The sequence below is a fragment of the Embiotoca jacksoni genome, unplaced genomic scaffold (assembly GCF_022577435.1).
Source record: "Embiotoca jacksoni isolate LCO1_2020_lvr unplaced genomic scaffold, fEmbJac1.0.p SCAF_16, whole genome shotgun sequence".
In the NCBI taxonomy this organism is placed as follows: domain Eukaryota; kingdom Metazoa; phylum Chordata; class Actinopteri; family Embiotocidae; genus Embiotoca; species Embiotoca jacksoni.
In genome coordinates, this window is record NW_027185296.1 from 8,520,249 (window position 1) to 8,545,837 (window position 25,589).

At 44.8% G+C, this 25,589-nt stretch overlaps 1 protein-coding gene across 8 annotated transcripts in view; it reads left to right on the top strand.

The window, feature by feature from the left end:
• fryl (furry homolog, like) overlaps positions 1–25,384 on the top strand; it is a 63,631-nt gene extending 38,247 nt beyond the window's left edge. For 3 of the 8 annotated variants that reach the window (XM_069150709.1, XM_069150714.1, XM_069150712.1), the window contains 30 exons: positions 126–394; positions 488–628; positions 720–888; positions 997–1,081; positions 1,834–1,946; positions 2,035–2,185; positions 2,274–2,377; positions 2,511–2,693; positions 3,007–3,208; positions 3,578–3,699; positions 3,799–3,986; positions 4,847–4,941; positions 5,049–5,644; positions 5,935–6,203; positions 6,289–6,429; positions 7,535–7,735; positions 7,829–7,990; positions 8,603–8,713; positions 8,850–9,026; positions 9,768–9,968; positions 11,381–11,617; positions 13,859–14,262; positions 16,225–16,432; positions 16,589–16,738; positions 16,969–17,067; positions 17,814–17,882; positions 20,499–20,516; positions 21,330–21,440; positions 22,533–22,726; positions 23,352–25,384. In XM_069150709.1, coding sequence (XP_069006810.1) covers positions 126–394; positions 488–628; positions 720–888; positions 997–1,081; positions 1,834–1,946; positions 2,035–2,185; positions 2,274–2,377; positions 2,511–2,693; positions 3,007–3,208; positions 3,578–3,699; positions 3,799–3,986; positions 4,847–4,941; positions 5,049–5,644; positions 5,935–6,203; positions 6,289–6,429; positions 7,535–7,735; positions 7,829–7,990; positions 8,603–8,713; positions 8,850–9,026; positions 9,768–9,968; positions 11,381–11,617; positions 13,859–14,262; positions 16,225–16,432; positions 16,589–16,738; positions 16,969–17,067; positions 17,814–17,882; positions 20,499–20,516; positions 21,330–21,440; positions 22,533–22,726; positions 23,352–23,592 — 5,411 coding nt within the window. In that variant the 3' untranslated portion in view covers positions 23,593–25,384. The remainder of the gene's footprint in view (positions 1–125; positions 395–487; positions 629–719; positions 889–996; positions 1,082–1,833; positions 1,947–2,034; positions 2,186–2,273; positions 2,378–2,510; positions 2,694–3,006; positions 3,209–3,577; positions 3,700–3,798; positions 3,987–4,846; positions 4,942–5,048; positions 5,645–5,934; positions 6,204–6,288; positions 6,430–7,534; positions 7,736–7,828; positions 7,991–8,602; positions 8,714–8,849; positions 9,027–9,767; positions 9,969–11,380; positions 11,618–13,858; positions 14,263–16,224; positions 16,433–16,588; positions 16,739–16,968; positions 17,068–17,813; positions 17,883–20,498; positions 20,517–21,329; positions 21,441–22,532; positions 22,727–23,351) is intronic. The other 5 variants (XM_069150711.1, XM_069150715.1, XM_069150716.1 and 2 more) reach the window with 2 other exon arrangements.
• Positions 25,385–25,589: the final 205 nt, after the last annotated feature.

Here is a 25,589-nt window from a genome sequence, read left to right on the forward strand (position 1 = left end):
AAGCAGGATAGCTGGTAGCCAAGTGGGCTGGCTGTGCTATGATTTGTTATGACAATGGACAGAGCATTTCTTTATTTAGTAAATATATTCAGCTACCATCTAACTTTCTACTGTCCATACCGCAGAGGTGAGCCAGCGCATCCAGACAGCACATCCCGGCGGTCGTCAAGTAATGTTGCACTACCTCCTGCCTTGGATGAACAACGTGGAGCTGGTCGACTTCAAGCCGATCCCACGGCGGCCAGAGGACTGCGGCAGTGGTGAAGAGGAGGAAGATGTTCACGAGCGGGAGATCATGATGGTCAACAGCCGGCGCTGGCTCAGGGGAGAGGGCTGGGGATCCCCTCGTGCAACAACCATGGTGCTAAACAACCTCATGTTCATGACCGCCAAGGTGACGCAGCTAATGGACTATCTGATCCCCATATTTAGATTCCATGAACAAGATATGTGTTGAAATGCTGATTAAATTGTTTTGTTTTTACAGTATGGGGACGAGTTTGCTTGGTCAGAGATCGAGAACGTCTGGACCACATTAGCAGACAGTTGGCCAAAGAACCTCAAAATCATTCTGCACTTCCTCATCAGTATGTCGGGAGTCAACAGTGACCCCAGCCTCTTGCCCTATGTGAGTCACAGCATGTTCACATCACGTTGCGTATCCCCATGGGCAGCGTCCGTTACTTATCCCTCGTGTTTCTCTGCGTGTCTGTCCTCAGGTGAAACGAGTGGTGGTTTACCTGGGCAGAGATAAGACTATGCAGCTGCTGGAGGAGTTGATGTGCGAGCTGGAGCTGACTGATCCTGTTAGCTCAGCTGTCACTCACATGGACAACCCCCCTTATTACCGCATCACCTCCAGTTACAAGATCCCCTCAGTCACCTCAGGTTAATGCGCAGTAGGAACTCACGAGTTCACAGCTCAGTTCACGGCTCAGACACTAAGTCATGCGTTTCCGCTGCCAGAGGTTAAATGTTTCATGTCTGCTCTCACAGGAACAACCTCCAGCAGCAATACCATGGTGCCAGGAAACGACGGTCATCATGACAGCAAGATCAAAGACTCCAACATGGAGGACAGGTACGAGATAAAATACAGCACTGTCCTGTTACTGTTACACAGCAAAAATCAAGGGAAGAATAAACAGGACTGTCAGGTGTCATATTACACACAAGAGGCACATTAACGTTCTTAGTGTTGTGGAAATTTAACAGTAAATAATAAAGAGTTTTAAAATCAGAATATGTGAGTGTGGAGTGTCTGCAGCTGACTGGCACTGATGAGCTGATCTCCTAGGAGATAGACTTTATATGAGGTCTGGGCGATATGATCAAATGAAATATCAGAATATTTTTGACCAAATGCCTTCATATCAGTGTTACAACAAAATTGTCAGCATAACTATTGGTGCTTTTAAAGAATTTACAGAGATTTTTGATAAATAATCATCTGTAATGTGGATAAAGGTTAACAATATAACAGTTCAGAGTCTTAAGTTTAGAAAATGACATTAGTTTACTGTATTGCAGCCGATATAACCAGGAAAAGACTACAAATGTCATATCGCGATATAAAATCTGAAATCTAAGGCGATATGTAGTCTCATGTCAGATCACAATAAAATATTGATATGTTGACCAGACCTACTGTATATTATAGTCATCTTGTGGCAATAATACAGTAAGTAAAATGGAAACACCTTGCATCTCCTTCTTGCAATGTTTGCGTCTTAGCATAAATAAATATTACCAAATTTTGATGAACAGAGCTGAGTTTTTCGGGGTTTAATCAATGCCAGCAGAGACTTTAAACCAACTGTGTCTGTTGTGCAGTTACACCCACCTAGATATCTACAGTGGTCTGAACAGCAACCTGAACCGACAGCACCACCGTCTGGAATCTCGTTACAGCAGCAGCTCTGGAGGCTCCTATGAAGACGAGAAGAGTAAGAACAACATATTTGCTCTGCCCAGTCCTGCACTACATTAAATTATTTCCCCCCACCATTTCTTAAAATCTTCTCCCTGCTCCAGGTGACTCCATGCCTCTTTATGCAAACTGGCGTTTGAAAGTGATGGATCACAACCGACCGGAGCCGCTCCCGTTCCCTCCAACAGGAGGCTGCTGGTCTCCTCTTGTGGATTACTTGCCAGAGACCAACGCCCCGGCTGTACCGCTCCACAGGTACAGATACCAACCACCACCTGTTCTCTTGAAAAACATAACAGTATTCTGTTGATTTGGAAGTCAACACTCATTTTCTGTTTTCCAGATGTAATATTGCAGTGATCCTACTGACAGACCTCATTGTGGACCATGGAGTCAAAGTAGAATGGAGTGCCTACCTACACCTCTTACTACATGCAGTTTTTATAGGTAACTTGCTTTCTGTTTGTGCTGTTTTGGATCCCTTTATCTGGAGGAGGCAGTTTGATTGACCTTTTAAACTTCATAACGCCTGCCTCTAAACATGATCTAATATCTCTTTATCTTGTGCGTCCTCCTCCAGGCTTTGATCACCAGCACCCGGAGGTCTACGAGCACTGCAAACGCCTGCTGCTTCACCTGCTTGTTGTTCAAGGTGCGAACAGCAATGTTCAGTCTGTGGCTATGGTGCTTTTACGTAACAGAGACTACAACGATCCGAGGGTCCTGACCGTGAAGCCAGTAGCTCCTGATTTCAACCTCACAGGTCAGTTGAACTGATTTCCTACCAGCTATAGGATTACTTTTTGTAATTTTTTAACGGGACGGAAAGTAACAGAAAAATTGTAGTAGTTATTTGTTGCAGTGCCAAAGCTGATCACCGGGTGGCAGCAACAATCCTACCTTAGACAGTCAGATCTTCCTGTGACAGAATATCACTGTTTTGTTGTTGGTGTAACTACCAGTATCTGTTTATATTGCTAAAAGATTTTGGTGTTGGGGTACTCTGAAGAAGGAGGCTCTATTGAGATGCCTGCAAAGCATGACGTAACAATGTGGATGTCACATGTTTCCTATAGGAGTACAGGAGATTCTGCCCGACTGTCAGCCGTCACCTATGACAGACTCCGGCCTGAGCTCGAGCTCCACGTCCTCCAGTATCAGTCTGGGAGCCGGAGGCGCTGCTCTGTCCCACCTCTCCCCCACACTCCTCAGTGAGGTCAATGCCACTGCTGAACAGGATGAGAAGGCCAAAGCTCTCATTGAGTTCATTACGTCAAGGTGAGAAGACCGTGTTTCATTCAAAGGATTCTTTCCCAGAACAGAACATACAACATATATGTTAGTCAACACTTACACGAATACTTCTACTGATGTTCTGATTAACTTAACCTGTCGATGTATCTTAGTACATATCGGTATCAACCAATTACATGTACCTTCGCATTTGTGCCATGTTTCTCATTCTCCACAATGATTTGCTTTCATGCTTCCAGCACGGTCTGACAGGAATGGGTATTTTTGATTTGCATGGTTTTAATTTTTGAGTTGGTGTCATATTGGCTTCTTTGCTTGGTGTGATAACATCAAATGTTTTGAGCAGACATGGTGGTACACATTATCTGATGCGTGTTTAATCTTGCCTTGTAGGAAGCGGGGTCCGCTCTGGAATCATGAGGACGTGTCGCCCAAGAACCCCAACATCAAGAGTGCCGACCAGCTGAGTGTTTTTGTCCGACACGTGGTGACGGTCTTCAAACATTCCCCATCTGGTGTGTAGGGTTCACAGCTCCTTGTTGTGCAATTCTATTGATTTTTGCTTATGTTTTGAATTAGCGTATTTACCAGCATGTACATGTGCATCCCTTCAGGTTTCCAAATGGAGTCGTTGCTGAGTGAAGTGGCTCTCAGAACAGCTCTGTCGTGCTCTTCTCGCCACTACGCCGGCCGTTCGTTCCAGATTTTCAGAGCACTCAAACAACCTCTGACACCTGCCACACTGTCTGACATCTTGTCTCGGCTGGTTGAGACCGTAGGAGACCCTGGAGAGGAGGCTCAGGTCAGAACATTACAGTAAAGACATCATCCTGCTCTGCAGTGTTATCTGATGTTACTTTTCAGCTATCAAAAACATTCTCAGTTGTGTCACTTCTTGGATAATATTAGAAGGTATGTGCAGATAACGGTATCAGCTGAAAGGTCAACTTCCTCAAGACATTCTTTAAAAAAAAGTTCCACTGTTAATTTGAAATTAAAATTTCTGTAAATACGAGGCTTTTAAAACAGCAGAGGTGAAACAAAAACACACAATTCACATGTTTAGGAGACACAGTATAAAAGCAAATCAACACCAACATTCAACAGAGAAAAAACATCAAGAAAGAAAACTACATTCCACTCATACGTCAAGAGTCCTCTGTTACTTGTATGGTACAGAACAAGCCTTTTAGTTGTACATGACGACAAAGGCCTTTATTTTGTTTTTTTGATTTGTTGTTTTATTTTTTTTATTTTTATGGTAAATACATCTACAATTGTTTTTTTTTTTTTACTTGTTTTATAGAAATTGCGTGTCTGTTTTGAATTCCCCTCATCTAGTGGCAACAATGTCCTGTGTGCATAGGTCTTATTTTTCCTCAGAAATGTACAGCTCAGTTGCTACAGAAATATTGGAATAACAAGACGTAGTCTTGACATTGACTAAAACACAGAGAAGTAATTTTAGCTGAAGCCAGGTAGAACTGAAAAAGGTTGATTGTTAAACTGGAATTAATGTATTTTGTCAATGTAAACCACAGGATCCACAGTAATTCTCCCTTCTGTATCTACAAAGGATTTTTGAGGAAGCACAGCAGCTGTGTCGATGTATGATGTTTTAACTCCTTGTTAAAGCTGACCTCTGATGTATTCTCTCCTCAGGGCTTTGTCATTGAGCTGCTCCTGACACTGGAGTCAGGCATCGACACGCTGGCAGACACCGTCAAAAACTACGACCTCCTCACTGCCTTAGCACAGTAAGTCCTCTCACTGGTAGCCTCCCTTTCTGTGCTGTTTCACTCCTCCTTACTTTCAGTAACATACTGACACGTGTTTCAAAAATGATTTGTCATTTTGTTTCCAGGACCTCGGCCCGAGATCACTTTTTGGGACCGAAGTTTGCTGCCAACAGGAAAAGTACAGGCCAGCTGAACATGAACAGTGGCGGTCTGTTCCATTACGCCCATACTCGCAGCAACTCTCTTCGGGCCAGCCTGATGAGTGAACGGAAAGCGGACCGGCGCAGGTGTAACACCCTAGACATAGCAGACCGACTCGCTGGTAGCCACGGAAACCTAGCACGTACACGGAGCTTATCATCGCTAGGCGGGAGAGGAAGTCCAGGAGGGGACGCCATCCCCCCTGTGGACCCTGCAAACCTGATGGCCACGGTGTTCTGGATCGCCACCTCGCTGCTCGAGTCGGACTACGAGTTTGAATACCTGCTGGCCCTGCGGCTACTCAACAAGCTGCTGGGCCAGCTGCCTCTGGACCGCGCGGACAGCAGAGAGCGTCTGGAGACGGTCCAGGCCAAGCTGAAGTGGTACAACTTCCCCGGCCTGCTTCAGCTCTTCCTGAAGGGTTTCACCTCAGCTTCTACTCAGGAGCTCACCATCCACCTGCTCAGCAAGCTCATCAGTGTCTCCAGACATACGCTGGTAGACCCTACACAAGTGGCTGGTAAATACTGCTGCTTTTTTTTTTTTTTTTTTTTTTTTTTTTTTTTATAAATGTCATTATATCATTTAAAATATGAATCAAGAAAAATATCCACTTTGCTGTATATCTATCAGGAAAATAACTGAAATGTTACCGTGTGTAATAACCCCAAACAACACAGGGTTTGTTGCTTTTAATACATTCCTGTTATCACCTTTTCATTTTCAAGATTAGACTGCTTATTATGTGACCTTTTCTTTTCTTTCTTTTTTTTCCCACATGTTCATTTCCTCCCTGGGCTGTGTCTACAGGTTTCCCTCTGAATATCCTGTGCCTCCTCCCACACCTCATCCAGCACTTTGACAGCCCCACTCCTTTCTGTAAGGAGACGGCTGATAAGATAGCCAAGGTCTGTGCAGATGAGAAGTCAGCCACGCTGTCCAACCTGGCCCACATGATGAGCCTGTACAGCACACACAGCTACTCCCGCGACTGTACCAACTGGATCAATGTGGTCTGTCGTTACCTCCACGATGCCTTCGCGGAGAGAACCTTGAACTTGGTCACTTACTTGGCCGAGGTATGTAAAAGTGAAAATGCACATTTTTTTGTATTAATCACGTGGTAAAATTGACCATGAATATGTTGGTCTTTGTCTGTCTCAGCTGCTGGAGAAGGGCCTTCCCGGCATGCAGCAGTCCCTGTTGCAGATCATCTACAGCTTGCTGAGTCATATCGACCTATCAGCAGCCCCCGTCAAACAGTTCAACCTCGAGATCATGAAGATCATCGGCAAATATATTCAGGTGAGCCTTCACCACACGTAGAATGAAAGTAGATTTAATCCGGTATTCTTATTACTTACTCTTGTTGGCAAGAATGTTACCAAAGCACCACCCATGTGCAGCCATATCTTTAACAGCAGCTGTGTGTGTTTTACTGGGCAAAGCCTGTTTTCACACAAGTCCCTGATCCAATGCCAGTACCTGTTCTACTGTTTTGTTTTTGCCTCTAGTGACCCTCAGTGGTATTACACTTTAAGGCACTCCCGCATTGGTGACGCTTTTACGACCTAGAAGCTATGTCCATTTTTATTACAGTCTATGGCACCAGCCCGCCATTGTTTAACTATCCAAGCTATTATAGTGGTTGCGATGTTTTGTATTCACTGGACAACTCGGTTAATAGCAATCCACAAAACCATGCCGTGGTCTGTTGAGGAGGCGCAGATGTTTCTGTTTGCCTGCAGATAAAAGGATCCAGTATGTGTGTGTCACGCTGAAGACGCTTTAGTAACGACGCTGCATTCGGGGTACTATCTGCATTTGAAAGCAAAATCCAGATAAGTACCTGATACCAAAAGCAAGTAGAGCTGCTAGTGGCAGTGGAAAAGGGGCTTTACCTCAATGTGTATGAATACTGGGAAGATCTGTTCTATACATTGCAGCACAATTGAGTCTAAGAAAGAATAAGACGTTTTTCAGGCTCGTTGTTTCGAGGCCTTTTTGATGCAACTTCAGCTCCATATAGAAGCCTTTTACCACCCCTGACCCAGGGCACTATATGCTTCTCACTCACATCTGCATCCAACTGCTCTTTCACCATTACTGCCTGAAGCAATTCTGCACTGGCTCACTGTCAGTGTTGCCTTTTGTTAAGGGCCTTGTATTTGTGCGTACACATTATACCACTGCATGTGCACTGGTGGGCTGTTTGGCCTCGTTTTCAGGTCCTCCTACATGAACATGGACCAAACAGAATACAAGAGGCTGAGTCTATAGCTGCTGTGGGTTGGGGATGGTTTGGCTCTCTGAAATAAAATGTGTCCTTTCACATTCATAAATTCTCCAGAAACACCTCCGCAGCTTGTGATCTCACATTGGACTCATTGTATTTGTTTATTGTCTACAGAGCCCACATTGGAAAGAGGCCCAAAACATTCTGAAGTTGGTGGTGTCTCGTTCAGCCAGCCTTGTCGTTCCAGACGACGTGCAGCGCTCTTACAGCACAGAGTCATGCGGCTCTCCAGAAATCGCCTTCACGCGTATTTTTAACAACTCTTCCAAGGAGCTGCCCGGCAAGACGCTGGACTTTCACTTTGACATCTCAGAGGTCAGTGTAATTCCACACCGGGTTTTCCTCAGTGCGCTCATGTCACTGTTCTCCTCTTAAGAAAATGCTCTGCTGTATTTTATGGCTTTATAGACACCAATCATAGGACACAAATATGGTGATCAGCGCACTGCAGCTGGTCGGAATGGAAAGCCGCAGGTGATCGCTGTCACAAGGAGTACCTCCTCTACGTCATCCGGCTCCAACTCTAATGGTCTGGTGCAAGTAAGCTGGAAGAGGCCTCAACTCTCTCAGGTACCTGCTCAGAGAGACACAATGCATCTAACACTGTGCACTAACCAATCAGAAGGTGTGATGCAGCACTCACTCCAGGTGAAGCTTCACCACATCAGATTATGATCTGTCTTAAAGTCTGCGGTTTGGATCTGATCTGAACTGAAAATTACCACCAGCAGGACTGTTTATATTTATCTGGTGCTCCGCACTGTGAACCCACCCAGACATAAAAACACATTGACTGTAACGCACCCCTTTGCTCCATGGAGATCAATGTTTCTGATTTAGTCTTTTTTATGAGTTGTATGAAATATGAAATGATAAAGCAGACTGATATAATCCTAACCTTGGTTACAAAGGCTCCGCGCCAAAAGCTAACTACTGATGTGACATCACTTTTGCTCGTCACTGTCATGGCAATGCCGACATGTGAATTATTAGGCCCGTCAAAATAAAAGAGTAGCATCATGAAATAAAAGTTTTACTTATTTCTTTTACTCACTCACAAATTTCCTTCACTCCATATTGCTTGTAGACTAAAGACTTATGTTTGTTGTTGTATGTAATAAAAATGTGTCCTGTGTTAGTTAGTATTAGTTTTTCTCATCTTGTTATGTGTTCTTGTTCCAGAGAAGAACCAGAGAGAGGCTGATGAATGTCCTGTCTCTATGTGGTCCAGAATCTGGCATTCCCAAAAATCCATCTGTAAGACTCCTCTCCTACTCTAAGGCCTCAGACAAGGTCTCTGTAAACTCACTGTTATAAATACTGCTGCTTGTTGTTGTGTTTTGAGATAAACAGAGTTTTTAATGAATACACAACAATTGTTAATTTACTATGTAACAACAAAGACCCGTTTTCCTTCCTCTCTGCGCAGGTGGTGTTCTCGTCCAATGAGGATCTGGACTCTGCGGACCAGCAGACCAGCCTGATCCCCACAGTGGAGGAGGTGGTCAGGGAGGAGGAGGTGCAGGGAGAGGATACGGGCAGCGAGCAGCAGTTTGGTGTCTTTAAGGACTTTGACTTCTTAGATGTGGAGTTGGAGGATGCCGAGGTGAGAATTTACAGTAAAGAAGCTCTACATGTATGAAAGATGATGATGATGCGTATCTGATTATAAAAAGATGATAAACTGAAGTGAATATTCAGGAGCTAATAGTCACTGGGAAGTACTATTCAAGTTAATCATCTATAAAATATACAACAGTTTTGTAATGGTTTACAGTGCAGGGACCAGATGCCTACAGTTTTCACTGTCTCTCTCTCTTCATCACTCCTCTCAACCATACTGTAGTCAGTTATATGACAGATTAACACCATTGATGTCTTGTTTGTCCACCTTGTGTCTTATTTGTCCTGACTACTGTAGTAGAAAAAACTGTCTGTGTTTCATAACTGTCTGAAGTCTACTAACAAACGTATTCCTTCTCTTCTCTTGCCACAAGGAGTTGCAGGTAAGTCTGTGGGCCATTTACTGCTTTGCAGCGCCCTGGTGTCTCTCTGTGTTGTCATCAGATTGAGTGCAGTAGTACATTTTGATTTGAAATCATTGCTCCTGTGGTTGTGAAGCCTTTACTTTTATACTTTTAAAACTTTGCATCATTTACCATCCCACAAAGTTGAGAAAAATCATCTCACCTCTTCAGTACATGTTTATTGTCTCACATATTGGTGTTTTTTCTAAGTTATGGAATGTTTGCATTTGTCTTGTGCTTTGTTTGCTTGTTTTGTAAAGTCACAGATGCTACTTTTCTGAACACTGTGTCTCACTGCTGTCCACTCGGTCGTCCTGCAGGGGGAGAGCATGGACAACTTCAACTGGGGGGTGCGGCGTCGCTCCCTGGAGAGCATGGACAAAGGGGACACGCCGTCTTTGCAGGAGTGCCAGTACGCCGGCAGCACGCCAAGCCTCAACCTCACCAACCACGAGGACACGGACGAATCGTCTGAGGAGGAGGTACTGAGCGCTAGCCAGATTCTCATCCGCTCTGGCCTTGTAAGTCTCACTCTAATCAGGGTCCCCCACCCCAACCCACCATGCTCCCCACACAGCCCGCTGGCATGGTGTGTGTGTGTGTGTGTGTGTGTGTGTGTGTGTGTGTGTGTGTACGTACACTGAGCTGGACCTGCTGGCAGTGTGGACAGGGGCTTCATGCTTGCTTCTTCGCTGGTGGTAGACGCCCCCTTCAAACCTCCGCCCAGCTCCTCTGCATCTGACCGCTAGATTAATGCTATTATCATTTCTTTTATGATTATAGGATTGGTAAGTACAGTGTAGGAAAATTTAAAGAAAGGGAAATCAGTGCTCATTTATATTTTTATCAACGGAAGGAGAAGAGAACAGATTTTTGTAATTTAATATCAAGTATAAAATATGTGAAATCTCAGAATCCAGCATGTTCCTTTGCATTTTTTTTTAACAGTTTGGCTGCTTTTCTCTAACTCCTCTGTTTCCCTTTGCTTTGCAAGCAAGGCCCCACTCAAAGCTGCAAATAATAATGCTATTAATCGAAATGCTTTACCTCAGTCTAAAGTTTTCTTTCTCTCTTCTTCTGCGCTTCTTGATCTTGGTAGTGCACGGTGAGAGAATGAGCTTTTGCCTTTAGTGAAAGTTTGCCCTCAAAGAGTTTGTAGTCATCCAGTTTTACACACTAGAAAAATGAGCATGCAGCGATATGAGATTCCCCTCAGAGTTTTGACTGAGATAACCTGTTCATAAAATGTAAATGATATGATGGATGTTAGCATGATGTTACCATTTGTCTGAAGCGGTTTTAAGGTGCAGAATCAGTTGAATGGATTAAAATGACTAAATATGCTCTGCTTGCATCAGAAACCTGAATAATGTCAATAAGTTCTGTATATTAAATTTAAAGTTAATTCAGTGTCACAGGCCCTGTTCACACTGGGCATTAACATGCGTCCTGGATGCGCTCTTTGAGCTGTCCATTTGTGATCGGATCACCCAGGACGCTTTTTTAATGCCAGATGTGAACGTGGCCACCGTACCTCTGCTCCTTTTAATTTTCATACATGGTGTGCCTGCATTACTAAGATTCAAATTGGGAATGTATTTCACATCTAAACTAGTGATCAACTCTTGTATGGTTCATAATAATTGAGTAGTTACACATGAAGAGCAGTACATCATGATCCATTGTGGTGTACCCACAGTAAGGCCATGTTGAGTGTCAGCAGTATGTAGTGCATCATAGTTTAGGAAAGGTCAGACTTCTTCAAATGTTCCTAAATACTGTTTTTTCAGTCTCAGTTTTGACTTGGCCTCAGTCCTTAGTGTGCCTCTCATAAAGGTTTGCATCAAACTAGATGATGTATAAAACAACCTGTGTTGTGTTCATGCGTGCTTCAACAGAAAAGCCAACCAGTCGTTGTGTTTTTCTCGTCCAGCTCAACAGCGACTCTGCCACAGACGACACTGCGTCCAACCACGTGGACTCTCTGCAGCAGTCTCAAGAATCCTCCAGCAGTGCCGTGACTGAAGAGGCCACCATCCTGCCCTCCCTGCCCTCCCTGACCTCCCTGCCCTCCCTGCCCTCCCTGTCCTCCCTGTCCTCCCTCCCTCGGCTGGATAGCCCCACTTTGGAGATGGCCCACTCAGACAGCACCAGCAGCCAGCTGCCTGAGGTGCGATCAATCGGGAGCAGCAATAAACTGTGGTGCTCGGGTGCTTTTTAGCTTGCCTGTTTCTTTCCTTTCAACTTTTTTACCTGCTATTGCGCTACTTCTCAGCCCTGTCATTCAGACAGATGGTCAGCTACCTTCATGGGGTTCTGGATTGGGTAAAAGGGCTGGTTCTTTTAACTGTCTGCTTACTGTCGAGTAAAGAAGACAGTGTGCTGCCTTTGCTGCTTCTAACTCCTCCTCCGACCTCTTGCTTTATTGCTTTGCTCTGGGTGCGGGTGCCCAAGCTCTTTAGCTCTTGCTCCCTTTACAGCAGTGGGTGCTTGATTGTGTGATTTTGGGGGAGAGCTGATGAGAAAATTTCACCTCAGGTCAGCTGTTACTGCTCACCTCCAATAACACAGCCACTGACCATTCCAACTAAATTCTCCATTTAAAAACTTGTGAATGGGACACCAGCTCCTTTGTCCTCGGCAGACGCATGTGTGAGTATGAGTCTTTTACAAGTGGGGTGTTCACTTTAAAAGGGCAGTTAAGTGAAAACCAGCCAATGAAACCCTTTCACTTTACTAACATTAACATGCAGTAGCCTTTCTTATGCTGTCTACTTCTACTGACATTTATCACTTATACTAACAATGATGCAGCATGTTGTTCTGTTTTGTATTCACATGTACAGTGTGGGAATTTTAACGGGCCAGTCTTTTACCTTTAAATATATATATGAACAACCTGAGCTCATCCATATGAAGTGTATGTGTGTATATATATATATATATATATATATATAAATATACATATGCATGCAGTGGTTAGCATTGTCGCCTCACAGCAAAAAGGTTTCGGGTTCGATTCCGGCCCTTTCTGTGTGTAGTTTGTATGTTCTCCTAGTGGCTGCTTGGGTTCTCTCCAGGTACTCCGGCTTCCTCCCACCGGTAGTTCTACAAATTGTCCTTAAGTGTGAATGAGAGCGTGAATGGTCTTTGTTTCCGTCTGTCTATAAGTGTGGGCCCTGTGATGGACTGGCGATCTGTCCAGGGTGTACCCTGCCTTCGCCCAAAAGTGAGCTGGGATAGGCTGCAGCCCCCCCGTGACCCTGTTCACGATAAAGCGGGTATAGATGATGGATGGATGGATGTGTGCAAATCAGTTTTCAAGCAGGCGCTCCAACCCTCCAGTGACGGTGCTCGATACACACTGAGCCCAATGCAACTTACGAGGAACTCGATCTAGCCAGTGGTCTCAATATCATCCCAAGGACATCTCCCCCATCACAGCCCCAGCTCTTAGTGTAATGAGCCCCAGATAAAACCATCAATACTCTTACTCATTCGCTCCAGGATGGCCGCGACCACTTCTAAAAGCTTTCTGTAATATAGCTGCTGTCTCTGTGATGTACTGGCTGTCTGCCACACTTAGCTTTCTTAATTCATTAGACATTTAAATACAAATTTAAAAAACACAAGACGGGTAAAAAAACAAGTCTTGTTAATGAGAACCCGCTGTGCCATCTGTAACGCATCCCTTCTTTGCGTTTTATGTCGACAAATAAATCCGGGGTTGCTCTCGTCTGACACTGTAGCTGTTTTTTTTATGCAAATTAGTACTATAAATACATCCAGTTGTTCGGTTACCTCACTCGAAGTGCACCTACAATACTTTACTGCTGAATTTGTTATGTCACTAATACGGTCCGTTATTTCTGTGCAGTTATGCAGAGGCAGTCATAAATCAGTCGTCATGCGTCACAGCGGACGCGTCTCATTCATCTGCTGTCCGCTCGGCTCTCCGTCCCCGTCGCTCCGCCGCCATGCTGCTGTTTTATTAGCACTCACATGAAGTTTTGAAATGGCACTTCAGTGATAGATTGATATTGGGTCCTGTTTGTTGATTCTTTTTCTTTTTAGAGAGAGACAGAGATAGAGACAGACAGAGAGACGTTAGCTTACAGAGGGACATTCAGAGCGATCTCCCCAGAGCTGAACATTGTGAAAAGTGCTGACTTGTATAATAGAAGCTAATTTGTGCTTTTAATTGCAGGCTATGCCAGCCTTAATTCAAGCTATAATAGAGGTTCAGCAGGAAGTTTGCGCTCCTGAATTGATACTAAGAGCCATTGTTGTCATGACAACCACTCTAACTTGTGGGAGGATGGAGGGGGAGGCGGGGGTTAATGTATGTTTTTTTGTGTGAAGTCACCTGCCCCACTGCTCCTGAGCGCCCCCCTCTGGCTTTGTTTCACAGGATGCCGTTAGCATGACGGCAGGCGACGAGCTGAGCAGCAGCGTGAGCGAGGACACGGGGTTCTGCAGCGCCCCCCCTCTGCCCTCGGACCCATCGGAGCTGTGCGACCTCCCGTACTCGCAGGACCCTCATGACCCGCAGGAGAGCCAGGACCCTCAGGAGGACCTGGATCCGGCCCCCCCTCCCCCGCCGGCCATAGACACTCCACCGGGGTCCCTCTGTGAGGAAGAATCACGAACAGTGCTGCCTCTCTGTCTGCCCGCGGCACCGGAGACGAAGCCGGATCCAGATCCGGATCCAGACAGCACCTGTGGCTCCATGTGGGAAGAGGATGTGACGCAGGCCTTGAAGGAACTGGATGAGCGCTGTGAGGAGGAGGAGGCCGACTTCTCTGGCATGTCCAGGTGAGCGTGTCCAAGAATTTTATTTGGGATCACAACAACTCAAACATTTAAATTTACAGACCAGAGAAAATGCTAGATGCATGACATGCTTTCCTACCCAATCAATGTTTTGTGTAAATCTTCTTTTATCCCCCGAAAGAGAAATAGATACTGGTCAATAGGTGTTTTTAAGACTCATTTGGACACGTAAAATTGTGACCCACCGAGATGCAAGTGCTTTGAGCCACACTAACCAAAGTGAATTATGAATCGTTAGCTATTTCTGAGGATTCACTTTGTAAAACTAGCTTGCATGTTGGGAAAAATGGTAAAGATGTCATAACTTACCAGAGGTACTGAAGCATCATTTACTGTGATGAGAAGGAGAAAGGACATGTGTCTTATCAGGTTGGACAACTAGGTTTCCTATTGGGTTTTATTAATCATCAGAAGAGTTCCTTAAGTTTTAATGAAACATTAGGCTTTTTAAGCATCAGAAAAAAATGCTACTTCACGCGTATCCCAGCTATTTACTGAGTGAATCGGTAATTTTAACTGTTGACCAGTGACGTGATAACAAGATGAAATACATAAATATCTGTCCATACAGCATAACAAATAATTGATTGATTGATTGATTGATTGACTGACTGACCACATGGTACATTTCTTTTTCTTTTTTTATTAATGACAGCAGCACATTGAATCGTGAGATTTTTTTTTAAATGGTTTTACAAGTGAGTGCTTCAAAAACAGCAGTCTACATTTCCTACATTATCCTTTTCATTTTTGTAACGATACAAACACTCGTTAATGGATTACAGTATGTGTTTAGTCTAGCTTCTCTGAGACGAAGACTTTTGAGATGCATTGTGGGTAATTTCTTTCTTGGCATGGCTTCCTGGAGCTGTGAAGGTGGGCCAGTGTTGGCTGGCTCCTCTCCACTTTCACATATTCCCTCTTTCAAGGTGGGCCAAAATCTGGCTGGAGGACAGTTAGTAAAGTCAGTGATTTAAACTCCAATGAAGGAATATGAAGAAGCAGCGCTGAAAAAACCTGCAGACACAATCACTCAGTTCGCCTCCTGGTTGCATATATCACTGTACGCAAGGTATTTGAATTAGCTGAGCCACACATGGATGACAAGCAAGTGTGTGTGTGTGTGTGTGTGTGTGTGTGTGTGTGTGTGCGCGTGCGTGCCTGGGACTCTTGAGTGTCTGAAAACAGCAGGACGCTAACTAACCAGTTTAGAGTGTGTGAGGATTTATGTGAGTGGACGCGAGCAGGATAAAAACAAGTCAGCAGCGTTCTACCACTGTGATGCTGGGAGCTGGCTCTGTTTGCAGAAATGTGTGTGTGTGTGTGTGTGTGTGTGTGTGTGTGTGTGTGTGTGTGTGTGTGTGTGTAGATATAGCTTGTACAGAGCTCTCTGCAGTCCTGTGTGGGATGAGAGTGCAGTGCGCTAGTGCTGTTAGCAGTTGCAGCACAGTCGTGCTGCAGACGAGGGGAGAGAGAAAGGGGAAGACGAGCGGTAGTTGGGGTGAGGATGAGGACAGAGACTGTGTCCGCTGCGGCGCTCGGCAGCGCAGGCTTTAGATACTTGTATTCTGTCTGCTTCTTCAGGCTGTTTGGTCCTACAGGCCTGTGAGTATCTGCACGTACGTGTGTGTGTGTGTGTGTGTGTGTGTGTGTGTGTGTGCGCGCGTGTGTGTGTGCGTGTGTGTGCGCGTGCGCGCACGAGATGTTTGCATGATGCTAATAGCTCATGTTATTGTGGGAGCACTGCAGTAGATTAGAGCTCTCAATATACTGCAGCAGAATTTTCAGTGAGGGAGGCAGACAGAGTTACAGCAGTGTGAGGTTGTTTACTTGCAGCGAGTGCTGAAGAGCATGCGAGTGTGTTTACATTTGTCCTTCAGTGAAGACTGAGGGGAGTGGAGAACATGTTGGATTGTAGCTTATTGGCCCTCATGTGTGTTTCAGTCAAGATGAAGGTGACGCAGACGGCTTCCCAGAGATCCAGGCCTCTCCGCCCCCTTCGCCCTTCCTCTCAGCCATCCTGGCAGCCTTCCAGCCTGTTGCCTACGACAATGAGGAAGACGCTTGGCGTTGCCATGTCAACCAGATGTTGTCAGACACAGATGGGTCCTCTGCTGTTTACACTTTTCACGTGTTTTCCCGACTTTTTCAGGTAAATACCGGCCACATGCTTCCTTGGGTGTTGTTGTGTTTTTGCCTGACTAGGCTGCACCGTATCCGTCGCCTGAACTGAGTTGTTTACCAGTGAGATTTCTTAGCGGGACCTTTTTTTCATTTTTTCCCCCCCTTCCTTTTCCTCGTTTAACAGAGTATTCAGAGGAAATTTGGCTCCATTACACATTCATCTGTTCGCTTTCTCGGGGAAAGGCTCCAGCGAATGGGCAATCAGTTCCTGAGCTCCCTGGAAGTCATGACGTCTCGCTCGCAGTGTCCCACTGTGCTGCTGGACGCTGAGACGGTGAGGCTCCTCTGCTTGGTCCCCTAAAATCATTTTAATTAAACCGGCAAAGCTAGACTGCAATAATGCTGCTGCAGTTTTGTTAAAAATAAAAAACAGTGCTGCATGTTATGCATATTCCATAATGTGTATGTGTGTCCTGCTGTCGACATATTTTTGTGTCATGTACTGTGTACGTATTGGGTGGTGTTGTGGCTTAATGTATGTGGTGTCCTGTCTTGCTGTTGTAGCTGGTCTCTTGTGGACTGTTGGAGACTCTGAAGTTTAGTGTGCTGGAGTTGCAGGAACACTTGGACACCTACAACGCCAAGAGAGAAGCAGCAGAGCTTGTAAGTCACCACATTCACCATCCACCAAGTCTGCTTACACGTTCTCTTTGAGCTTTTTTTTTCCTCAGGACACGTCACCTCACATCCTCTGTGCTTCATTTTTAGTTGCTGCGTCAGGATATGAGAGAGACTCTGAGGAACTGTCTCACAATAGCTTCTCTTCTTGAGTTTAGGAAATATATGTGAAGTGCCTTTTATCTCCAGGAGAACATAAAGACAAACAGCTGATGCTGTGCAAGATTAAGCCGGTCTGTCTCATGAGCGGACAGACATCAAATCAGTGTTTGGTATGAGTAGACTTCGCTGCTGTTAGTGTCTGCATCACCAGTCTGCTGAAAGGATAAAAATAACCCTCAGTGCTCCTAAATCAGTTACAGAGGGCCGGGCAGGAGAGGCTTTGAGGGGTGGAAGAAGGGAGGATGGGGGAGGGGAAGAGCGAGATGAGATTGCAGAGGGTTCTGGGATGCAGGGGCGCTAATTGAATGAGACGGCAATGTTCCTGGAGGGATAGATGCTATCCCGTGCTCTGGAACAGGCCTGCTTTAATTCGCTAAGTACAACACTCTTATTAAATCTCCTCCCTGACCAACCTTTATGATATACACACCCAGATATAGATGCAAACGTCCATGGGAGAAAAAAAAGCTCTTGTTTTTTTGTTGCAATGCTTCCTCTCCTTTCCTGAAGCCTTGTTTATAGTTTTTTTTTTCTTCCCGTCTTGTCTCTCACCCGTTTTCGTCCTCCAGTGGCTGGAGAATTGCAGGAAAACGTTTGGAGACAAAGACAGCAGCCAACGACCCAATACTCACGCAGAGGTAGGAGGGAACACTCACTTGTTTGTTAGCTGGGAATGTTTGTTTTGATCAGTCTGACTTTTGAGGAATGAAGATTGTCATGATGCAGCTGAATGGATAAAGTCCAACTGATTTATACAGTAAGTGTTTTTCGTGCGACAGTTTACTTATACTGTGGACATCACATCATCTGTGTTGGAGAAGAAAAACCAGAAACCATATGGGGAAAATCCAATTTTGGCGGCCCCTATCTTTGTATTATTCTTCGGAGTACTGTTAGTTCTCAGTTTACACAGAAGTTGTTTCCATTCAGCCAATCAAATTACTTCCCATGCTGCTAACCATATTTGGTTTATGAGCCACAGTCTTTCCTGCTAAAGTCTCCTTCTCATTAAATTTACAGACATGAAGACTCATCTTGTTCTGCACAGCAGATGCAGTGCACTGCCAACATCAGTTTCCAGGTCGCATAGCTAATTAGCTGCATCATATTAAACAACATGTAGATGTGCCTGCAAATGGGACTCTGGCCTGTTTAGATGCTGCTGCGCCTCTCAATCTGCATTCACACCAAATCAGGCATCACTGCAGCATCCTGCAGGGTGGTGTGGAGGTGTGGGTGTTTCACTACGAAGCCCCTTGGTTTAATGTCATGTTGGGAACTTTAACCCCGCTACCTAAATGCCATTCACTTTGCCAAACTCCATCAAACATCAAAAGAGAAGAATCTTTTATATTTTTTTATATTATAGGGATCCTTGGCAATTTGCATTTAAGTAAGATGTGTTTTAAACTGTTGTTTACGTGCATCCTGTACGTAAATCTAAAATAGAACATGCGGAGAAGTCTCTATTGTTGTTCACGGCTTGCAAAGCTCCCAATACTTCCAGGAAGTCCTGTTCTGTAAGCAAGTCAAGAAGCATCTGTGATTGGTGCTGGATCGGAGTACTGTTAGTACAGCATCGACACGCCAACACTCAAGCTTTAACTATATTTTGGAGAACAGAAAGAAGTCACAGGGCGCCAAATCTGATGGGAAGCGACGATTGTGTCGTTGCGGGCGAGAAACGTGTGTGTTTTAACCGTGCTGGGTTTGGCCGTGATGTCATGTTGGAGAACCCGATTCTAATCGCGCCACAGAGCCGATCATTTCCGCTGAATGTTTCCCCTCTTACGCCTCAGAACGTCACGGTGGACTGTTGACTCTCTGACCCCGAGGGATGAATTCACGGTGCGCAACCCCACAAATGTCAAAGAAAACCATCAGCATGCAAACAGCGTGGCGCTGGTGACCTGACGCGCCTTCTTTGGACTTGAACAGTGACGTTCTGCTCCTCTTGAAACATGAATGCCACTTTAAACTTTTCCGCCGTTGCAGATTTCACGAGTTTGACTCAAAAATCTGATGTGCGCCCTCAGCTCAAGTTTCAGGTCCATGGCGACATCGCAAATGCACACATACCAGTGGCCACAAAAACACCGGTAGCACAGGAGCAGATGTTGATCAAGCGATGTCACTTCCTGCTCCGCTCACATCGCTGTGCTGCTCTCTGTTTGTGCACAACAGGAACGGTCTCAGAACTTTTTGATCGGACTTCATATTCTAAACTGCAGGACTTTTAATGATGCAGGGACCCTTTTGTAACACGTGGTCCTTTCAGTTAAGGAAATAAAAGATGAGATATCCACGATACATATTTTTGTAGAAAGTGATCACATGACTCTTTCTTTATTAATAGCATCACAATATTTTTTTCTCAACTTGGAATTATTGCAAATCCCTGATATTTTATAGCAGAAAACCCCTTCCAGTGTTATTCTACATTAATTTGGCACTCTGTGTCCCGTAAAACAAATTTTGAGAAAAAGCAGCTGATTTGGTGTGAATGCAGCCTCAGACCTCAATACCACTAACAACACTGTCTGCCGGTGATGTGACATGTTGTCTGAGAAAAGGAGAATTCCAACCATTTCACTTCCTTTTAATAATCAAATAAAACATGAATAATAAACCTGAAGAACAGTTGGATATCTAACTCTAAAAGGACAGTAGGAGTAGCTGTGTACAGGAAACAATATGCAACTCTAACTCTTAAGATTTGTGTTACATGACTTCATGACAGACACGCAGGTTGTGCAGTCTTTTCAGTCTTTGCATGGTGTCTCTGTCCACACGGTGGACTGTAGGTTTCTGTTTCCTCTCGCTGATCTGTGGACTCGACGCTTGCAGCTTCCCTCAGCGTTTCCCTCCCACACAAACCGTTGTCTCAGGTTAAAGCTGCTATTTGTCATCACACAACAACAAAAAAAGCACCTCTCCTCTTTCTGTGTAGCCTCTACTTTACCACATCTTTCCTCTGCCTCATCACACACGCTGTTATTCAGCTTTTCAGAATAAAAGTTTCTGTTACTGCTGAACCTGAGCTGCTTTGTGTTTGAGCCTTCCTGACCTGTGAGACGGGACGCCGGTGAAGCGCCGCTCCTCGCTCCGTCAGGTCACTGTGTCTTAGCTGTCATGTTAAAGCTCACTAATTCTTGGTCTTTCTCTCCTTCTGTTTTGTTTGTTGTTGTTTTGTGTGTGTTTGTGTGTGTTTGTGTGTGTGTGCGCGCGTGTGACCTGCTCACCTTCTTGCTTAGCAAATGGAAAATCTAGCAGTAAGTGGTTCTCCTATTATAGACTTTAATAATGACGACATCCGGACAAAAACACTGACCATCTCATATCTCTCTGTACATACCTACGCTGCTGACAGCCACAGACCGCTCCGCCGCCACCACCACCACCCCCACCCTCCTCTGTATCTCTGTCTCTGCTTTGATTGGTCATGTAACCCATCTCAACTCCCTCATCCACCCAATCAGAATGTGTTCTCCTTTTTTTGTTGTTGTTGTTGCTTTTTGTTCCTGTCGGCTGGATAATCAGCACCTCAGCCTGTCCGTACTGCACACTGATTCTGTCTGCAGAGAGATGAAATGAGCTCCTCAGTGCAGAGGAGCGGCTGCGTTATCAATAGCAAAGGACGGCGGAGAGTTCATATTGTTCTTCAATCTAGTTTATTCTCATTTTGCATGTTTTCCCACATCTGTTCAAATCATTTTTTTCCTTCCATGTTTTCCTGGATACGGGTCTTTACTTTCAGTAGTTATTACCCATCATTCATGTAGTCAGCCATGCCTGGTCCCAGTGGCTCCGCAGCGAGCGTCACCTGCGGTGGTGATGGATAGTTTTCTAATTGAGATCTCATGACTAATTCTAGTGGCAGTAGACTCACCTCCTGCTCCGTGGAGCCAAACCAGACGGCACTTTGCACTCGCCCACGTTAACCCTTTTCACCCCCCCACCCCTCCCCCCCGTCTCTAACCCAGGATACCCATCCGTCTAATCATACGATCATCAGAGTAATTGCAGTGCAGGCCGAGCCCATTACGCCGACATGTGACCCCGCGTTTCTGTTTCCGTCTCTGCAGGAGCTGGAGTTGTGTCGGAGGCTCTACAAGCTGCACTTCCAGCTGCTGCTGCTCTTCCAGGCCTACTGCAAGCTCATCACCCGGGTGGACACCATCAAGAGGGAGGCTGAGGTGAGACCAAATTGAATTGCAGCACAATCAACATTATACTCATAGTTCTCTTACACGCATAGTTTCAGCAATCTATGTACACGAGTAGACGTACTCGCACCGAGGATGGACGGAGGGCCAGACCAGCTGGACTTCCTGTTTGATTTATGAGCCCTTTATGTTGAGAAATTGAATGGCTTGTGGGACAAGTGAAGATGTTGATCTGTTTTTGGTCAATAAAGGGGGACAATATCGCCGTCTAGTTTAAATGAAGAGACAAGCGGGTGCCTCTTGTAACCCACAATGTTGTTTGCCTTGTTGATCAGTACAATCCATACCTGTTAACGGGGTTCTTCGCAGCTCACTGGCTGTGGTTACCATTTCCTCTGACTCTTTCCGTGTCTCAGTGGTTTTCCAAACCAGCCGATGATGCAGAAGGCTAAAACACTTTCAATAAAAGCACACTAGAACATTTGGAGTGTTTTCTTGTTGACATTGAAAAGTAATTTCTTCAAAGATGACATGTTTTTTGGTGTTTTAGAGCTTTTGAAGTCAGTTCATAAAGTCCCATTGAAGCTCATAGTGGAGCGCAATGCAGAGATACATGCAGTTAGTAACAGATTGTTGTTTAGGTTTCTTTCATACACTGACATCACAAAACATTTAGTTAAAGTTTTCTGGATTCATTCACGTTGTCCGCTCACACCTGCAGTCTGTCTTTTAGAGAAACGGAAGCAGACAAAATGCAGCACCGTGTTTCACCGAGTGTTGCCTCACTGTCTCTTCACTTTCTATTGTTGTATTTCATTAAAAAAAAATGTTTGACATTAAAACAACATATCCGTTGCCTGTTGGTGTAAAATACAGTTCAGGTTTTGATTACATAAACAGTCTAAATCTGAGTGGCAGTCGATGTCTCTCTGGGCTGCATCTCGATGGAGCTTTAATTAGATTATGGTACTTAATTGAATTAAATAATTTCCTATATAGAATGATGGGATCAGCATGTCCACTTAATTTTTAGTCGAGGTTTATTTTGCCGACCTCTCGGGTAGATTTTGCACATGTATTATCCAGAGCTGTGAAAATAATGTTTATCTGTCTGTTTCCAAGGTGACCAACATGTCTGAAGAGCTGACGATCCTGGAGAGCTGCCTGAAGGAGGCAGAAACAGGAAACGATGCTCAGGAGGACGTGTGCATGCCGGACAACGCCCAGACCAACACGGAGACGGCCATCCAGTCACTGATAGAAACTCTTCGAGGCAGAGACTTCAGCTCGGCCCTCACGCAGGTCAAAATCTTCAGGTGAGATGAACGAAGCACAAACACAAAGCAAGCACTGTTTGTGATGACGGAACGAGTCAATAAATTGATTAAGTCGCCTTAAAAAAAAAAATCGAGACAATTTAATGTTATTTTTTTTTAACTTTTTAAATGTTATTGTTCTCTTTGTAATTTTTGTCGGTTTTTCACAGACAGTGCGTGTTGAATTAATACTTTTTAAATATTCAAAAAGCATTTGAACTCATTTTTAAAGTAGCCTGTGTTCAATGTTACAGTCACTGAATGTTTTTTTTTTTTAAAGCTATGTTACTTTTATGAAGCAGACATTTTTTTTTTCCAACTTTTCTTTCAGTTCAGAAAGTAGAAAGATTGTTTCCAGCTCTTTTTGTGATGTGCAGTATCCTTATTATCATAAAAAGTGATTACATGCCATTTTTGCCAATTTCATTCATTTTACTGTCAAAAGTTCCTGAAGCCTTGGCAGACTTGCATCACAATTTTTGAGAGCACCTGCTGCAAAATCAAGTGTGTTTGATCGCAACAATCCCAAACAACCTCAGAGGGACTGAAATATGTTTTTGTACGATCACGTTTTTTTTTCCTCAAATTCTTCTCTCTCCTCTCCTCTGACCCTCCTCACCTCCAGGTCTCTGTGGCCCAATGACATCTTTGGCAACGAGACGGATAACGCAGTCCAGACGCTGCTGCACATCTTCTTCCGTCACCAGACGCTGGGCCAGACGGGCTGCCTGGCGGTGGTGGGCCCCAGCAGGGACCTGTCCCAGGCCAGCACCCGCCTCATGGAGCTCAACCTGCAGATCCGCGAGGCTCTGAGTCAGGCGCAGGCCTGCCAGCCCCTCACCACCATGGTCAGCACCGGGCTGTGAGGCTGCGCTGCTGCAGGCCGGACTCGACTGGACTAAAACACCCCGCTGCTCTACACCAACCTCGCCTCGGCTGCAGAGAGAGGGTAGACGGCGAGGGGCGGAGGACAAGAGAGACTCCACCTATAAAGGGCTAAAGGATGTGTGGGAATAACTGTGACTCTTAATATATATTATTACATGTATGAATGCTTAAAGCTAATACCTTTTCCCAGACTAAGCCAACTTGCAAAATTCTGTTGCAATAAGTCATGTGGTGGTGTGCCTGGGGGAGAATCAGAGACGGCGCTGTGGGATGACAACTTTTTAGTTTTTGTTTTTTTGTTTTCATTTTTTGCTGGATCTGACCTGAAGGGCCCATCACACTGAGCGGGGTCCTCCTCTGGGTCCTCCTCGGGGTCCTCATGGGGGTCCTCATGGGGGGAACCTGGGCTGGGAGTTTGGTGTTGAAGCATGTCATACACTCCAGAGGAGGTGTCGTACGTGTGAGGACACACCGTCAGGATTCATGAGCAAACTCAGAAAAATCTTGTTTAAAGAAAAAAAGAAGAGTTTTCAAACGCATGCTTGAAAGAGAAAAAGCACTGCAAGAATATTTTTTTGAGAAATGTATTTTTTATTAGAGCTAACATCCTAGGTTGTAAATGTTAGGATATTTAACATGTAATTGTAACCCTGTGGGAAACGTTTGCCTTCAGGGAGTGTAAAAAGAGAAATATATCTGTTTATTGATCTGCTCTGAGAGGAGAGTCCCCTTCAACAGGTCTTCACGCAAAACTCACTCTTTAACCAAATAAGTAGATGCCTTTAGAGACTCTTTGACTGTGTGATATATATTGGATATTCTGGTATACACTCACACACAAATGCATATAATTGCACATGAGTGCAGACTGGCTACAGCTCATTATGGAAACATAACTTATTTTACTCTGTATATATTTTAGAAAATGTATAGTGTAAAACCAGTATTTTTCCCTTGTACTTTTGTGTAATGCACTATTCATCCGAATAGGATGTCTGTATAAAGCTAATGTGATGAGAGAAAGCCAAGACCAGATCTGAGTCATTAATGATCCCCTCCACCTTTTTGTCATCCATTCACACAAACTTCTAATTTGCCCAGAGGCTGCCTTGGTTGTTGGTCGTGGTCTTGCATTAAAAAAAAGGAAAAAAAAGCGGAGGGGTCATTTGGGACTCGCCACCTGTCTTGCCTTTGTGATGGCGACGGCATGGGAGATTCAAAGTAGCCTCCATCTCCTGCTGGACCCCACCGATCCATGTCCATATGCATTCCCTCTCTCCACTGTGATCTTCCGTCAGCACGGCGCCCCGGCACAGGCTCTGCTTACGGCCTTACGAGGGGGAGACTGAGGTTTGTGTTTGTCCATGTTGGTTGATCACGTTGCCAAGCAGCGCTCATCCTCCGCTGCCTTTTTTTTTTTTTTTTTTATTCCGAGGGGGGAAACGGCCGTCGTCGAAGCTGCGCTACATACTTTCAGGATGGCCCTACTTGCTGCTGTGACTGCGGGACATGAACTGTTACCTGAATGCTTTTTTTTGGAAAGCTTGTCATGGCACATTGTAATAGTCACTGTACTCATTCCTCAGAGAGCTTTTTTTTTGTTGTTTTTTTCTCCCACCTGCTTGTCTGGTACATTTGAATGCTGTTCTTATTTAATGAATATATTATTTACCTGGAAGATGTTTTAATGTAGAGCTGCATTATACATTTTTCCTTGTTCACTCGCATACCAGCCTTCTCTCTGGATAAATAAAGACCTAATCAGAATCAGCTTGGTCTCGTGGTGCGTTCATGGGCAGTTGGGAAGGTTTTAACCTCAGAGTGGGGAAATACACCCGAATGCATGTCGAACTGGGAATATCCAACTCGGAAAGTCAGGTTTTCAGAAGACGAAGTAGGTTTGTCGTCATTCAACACGGAAGCGTTTTGTGGTGAAAGGAAGAGATACTTGCTCTGCAAAAATCAGCCACTTTAT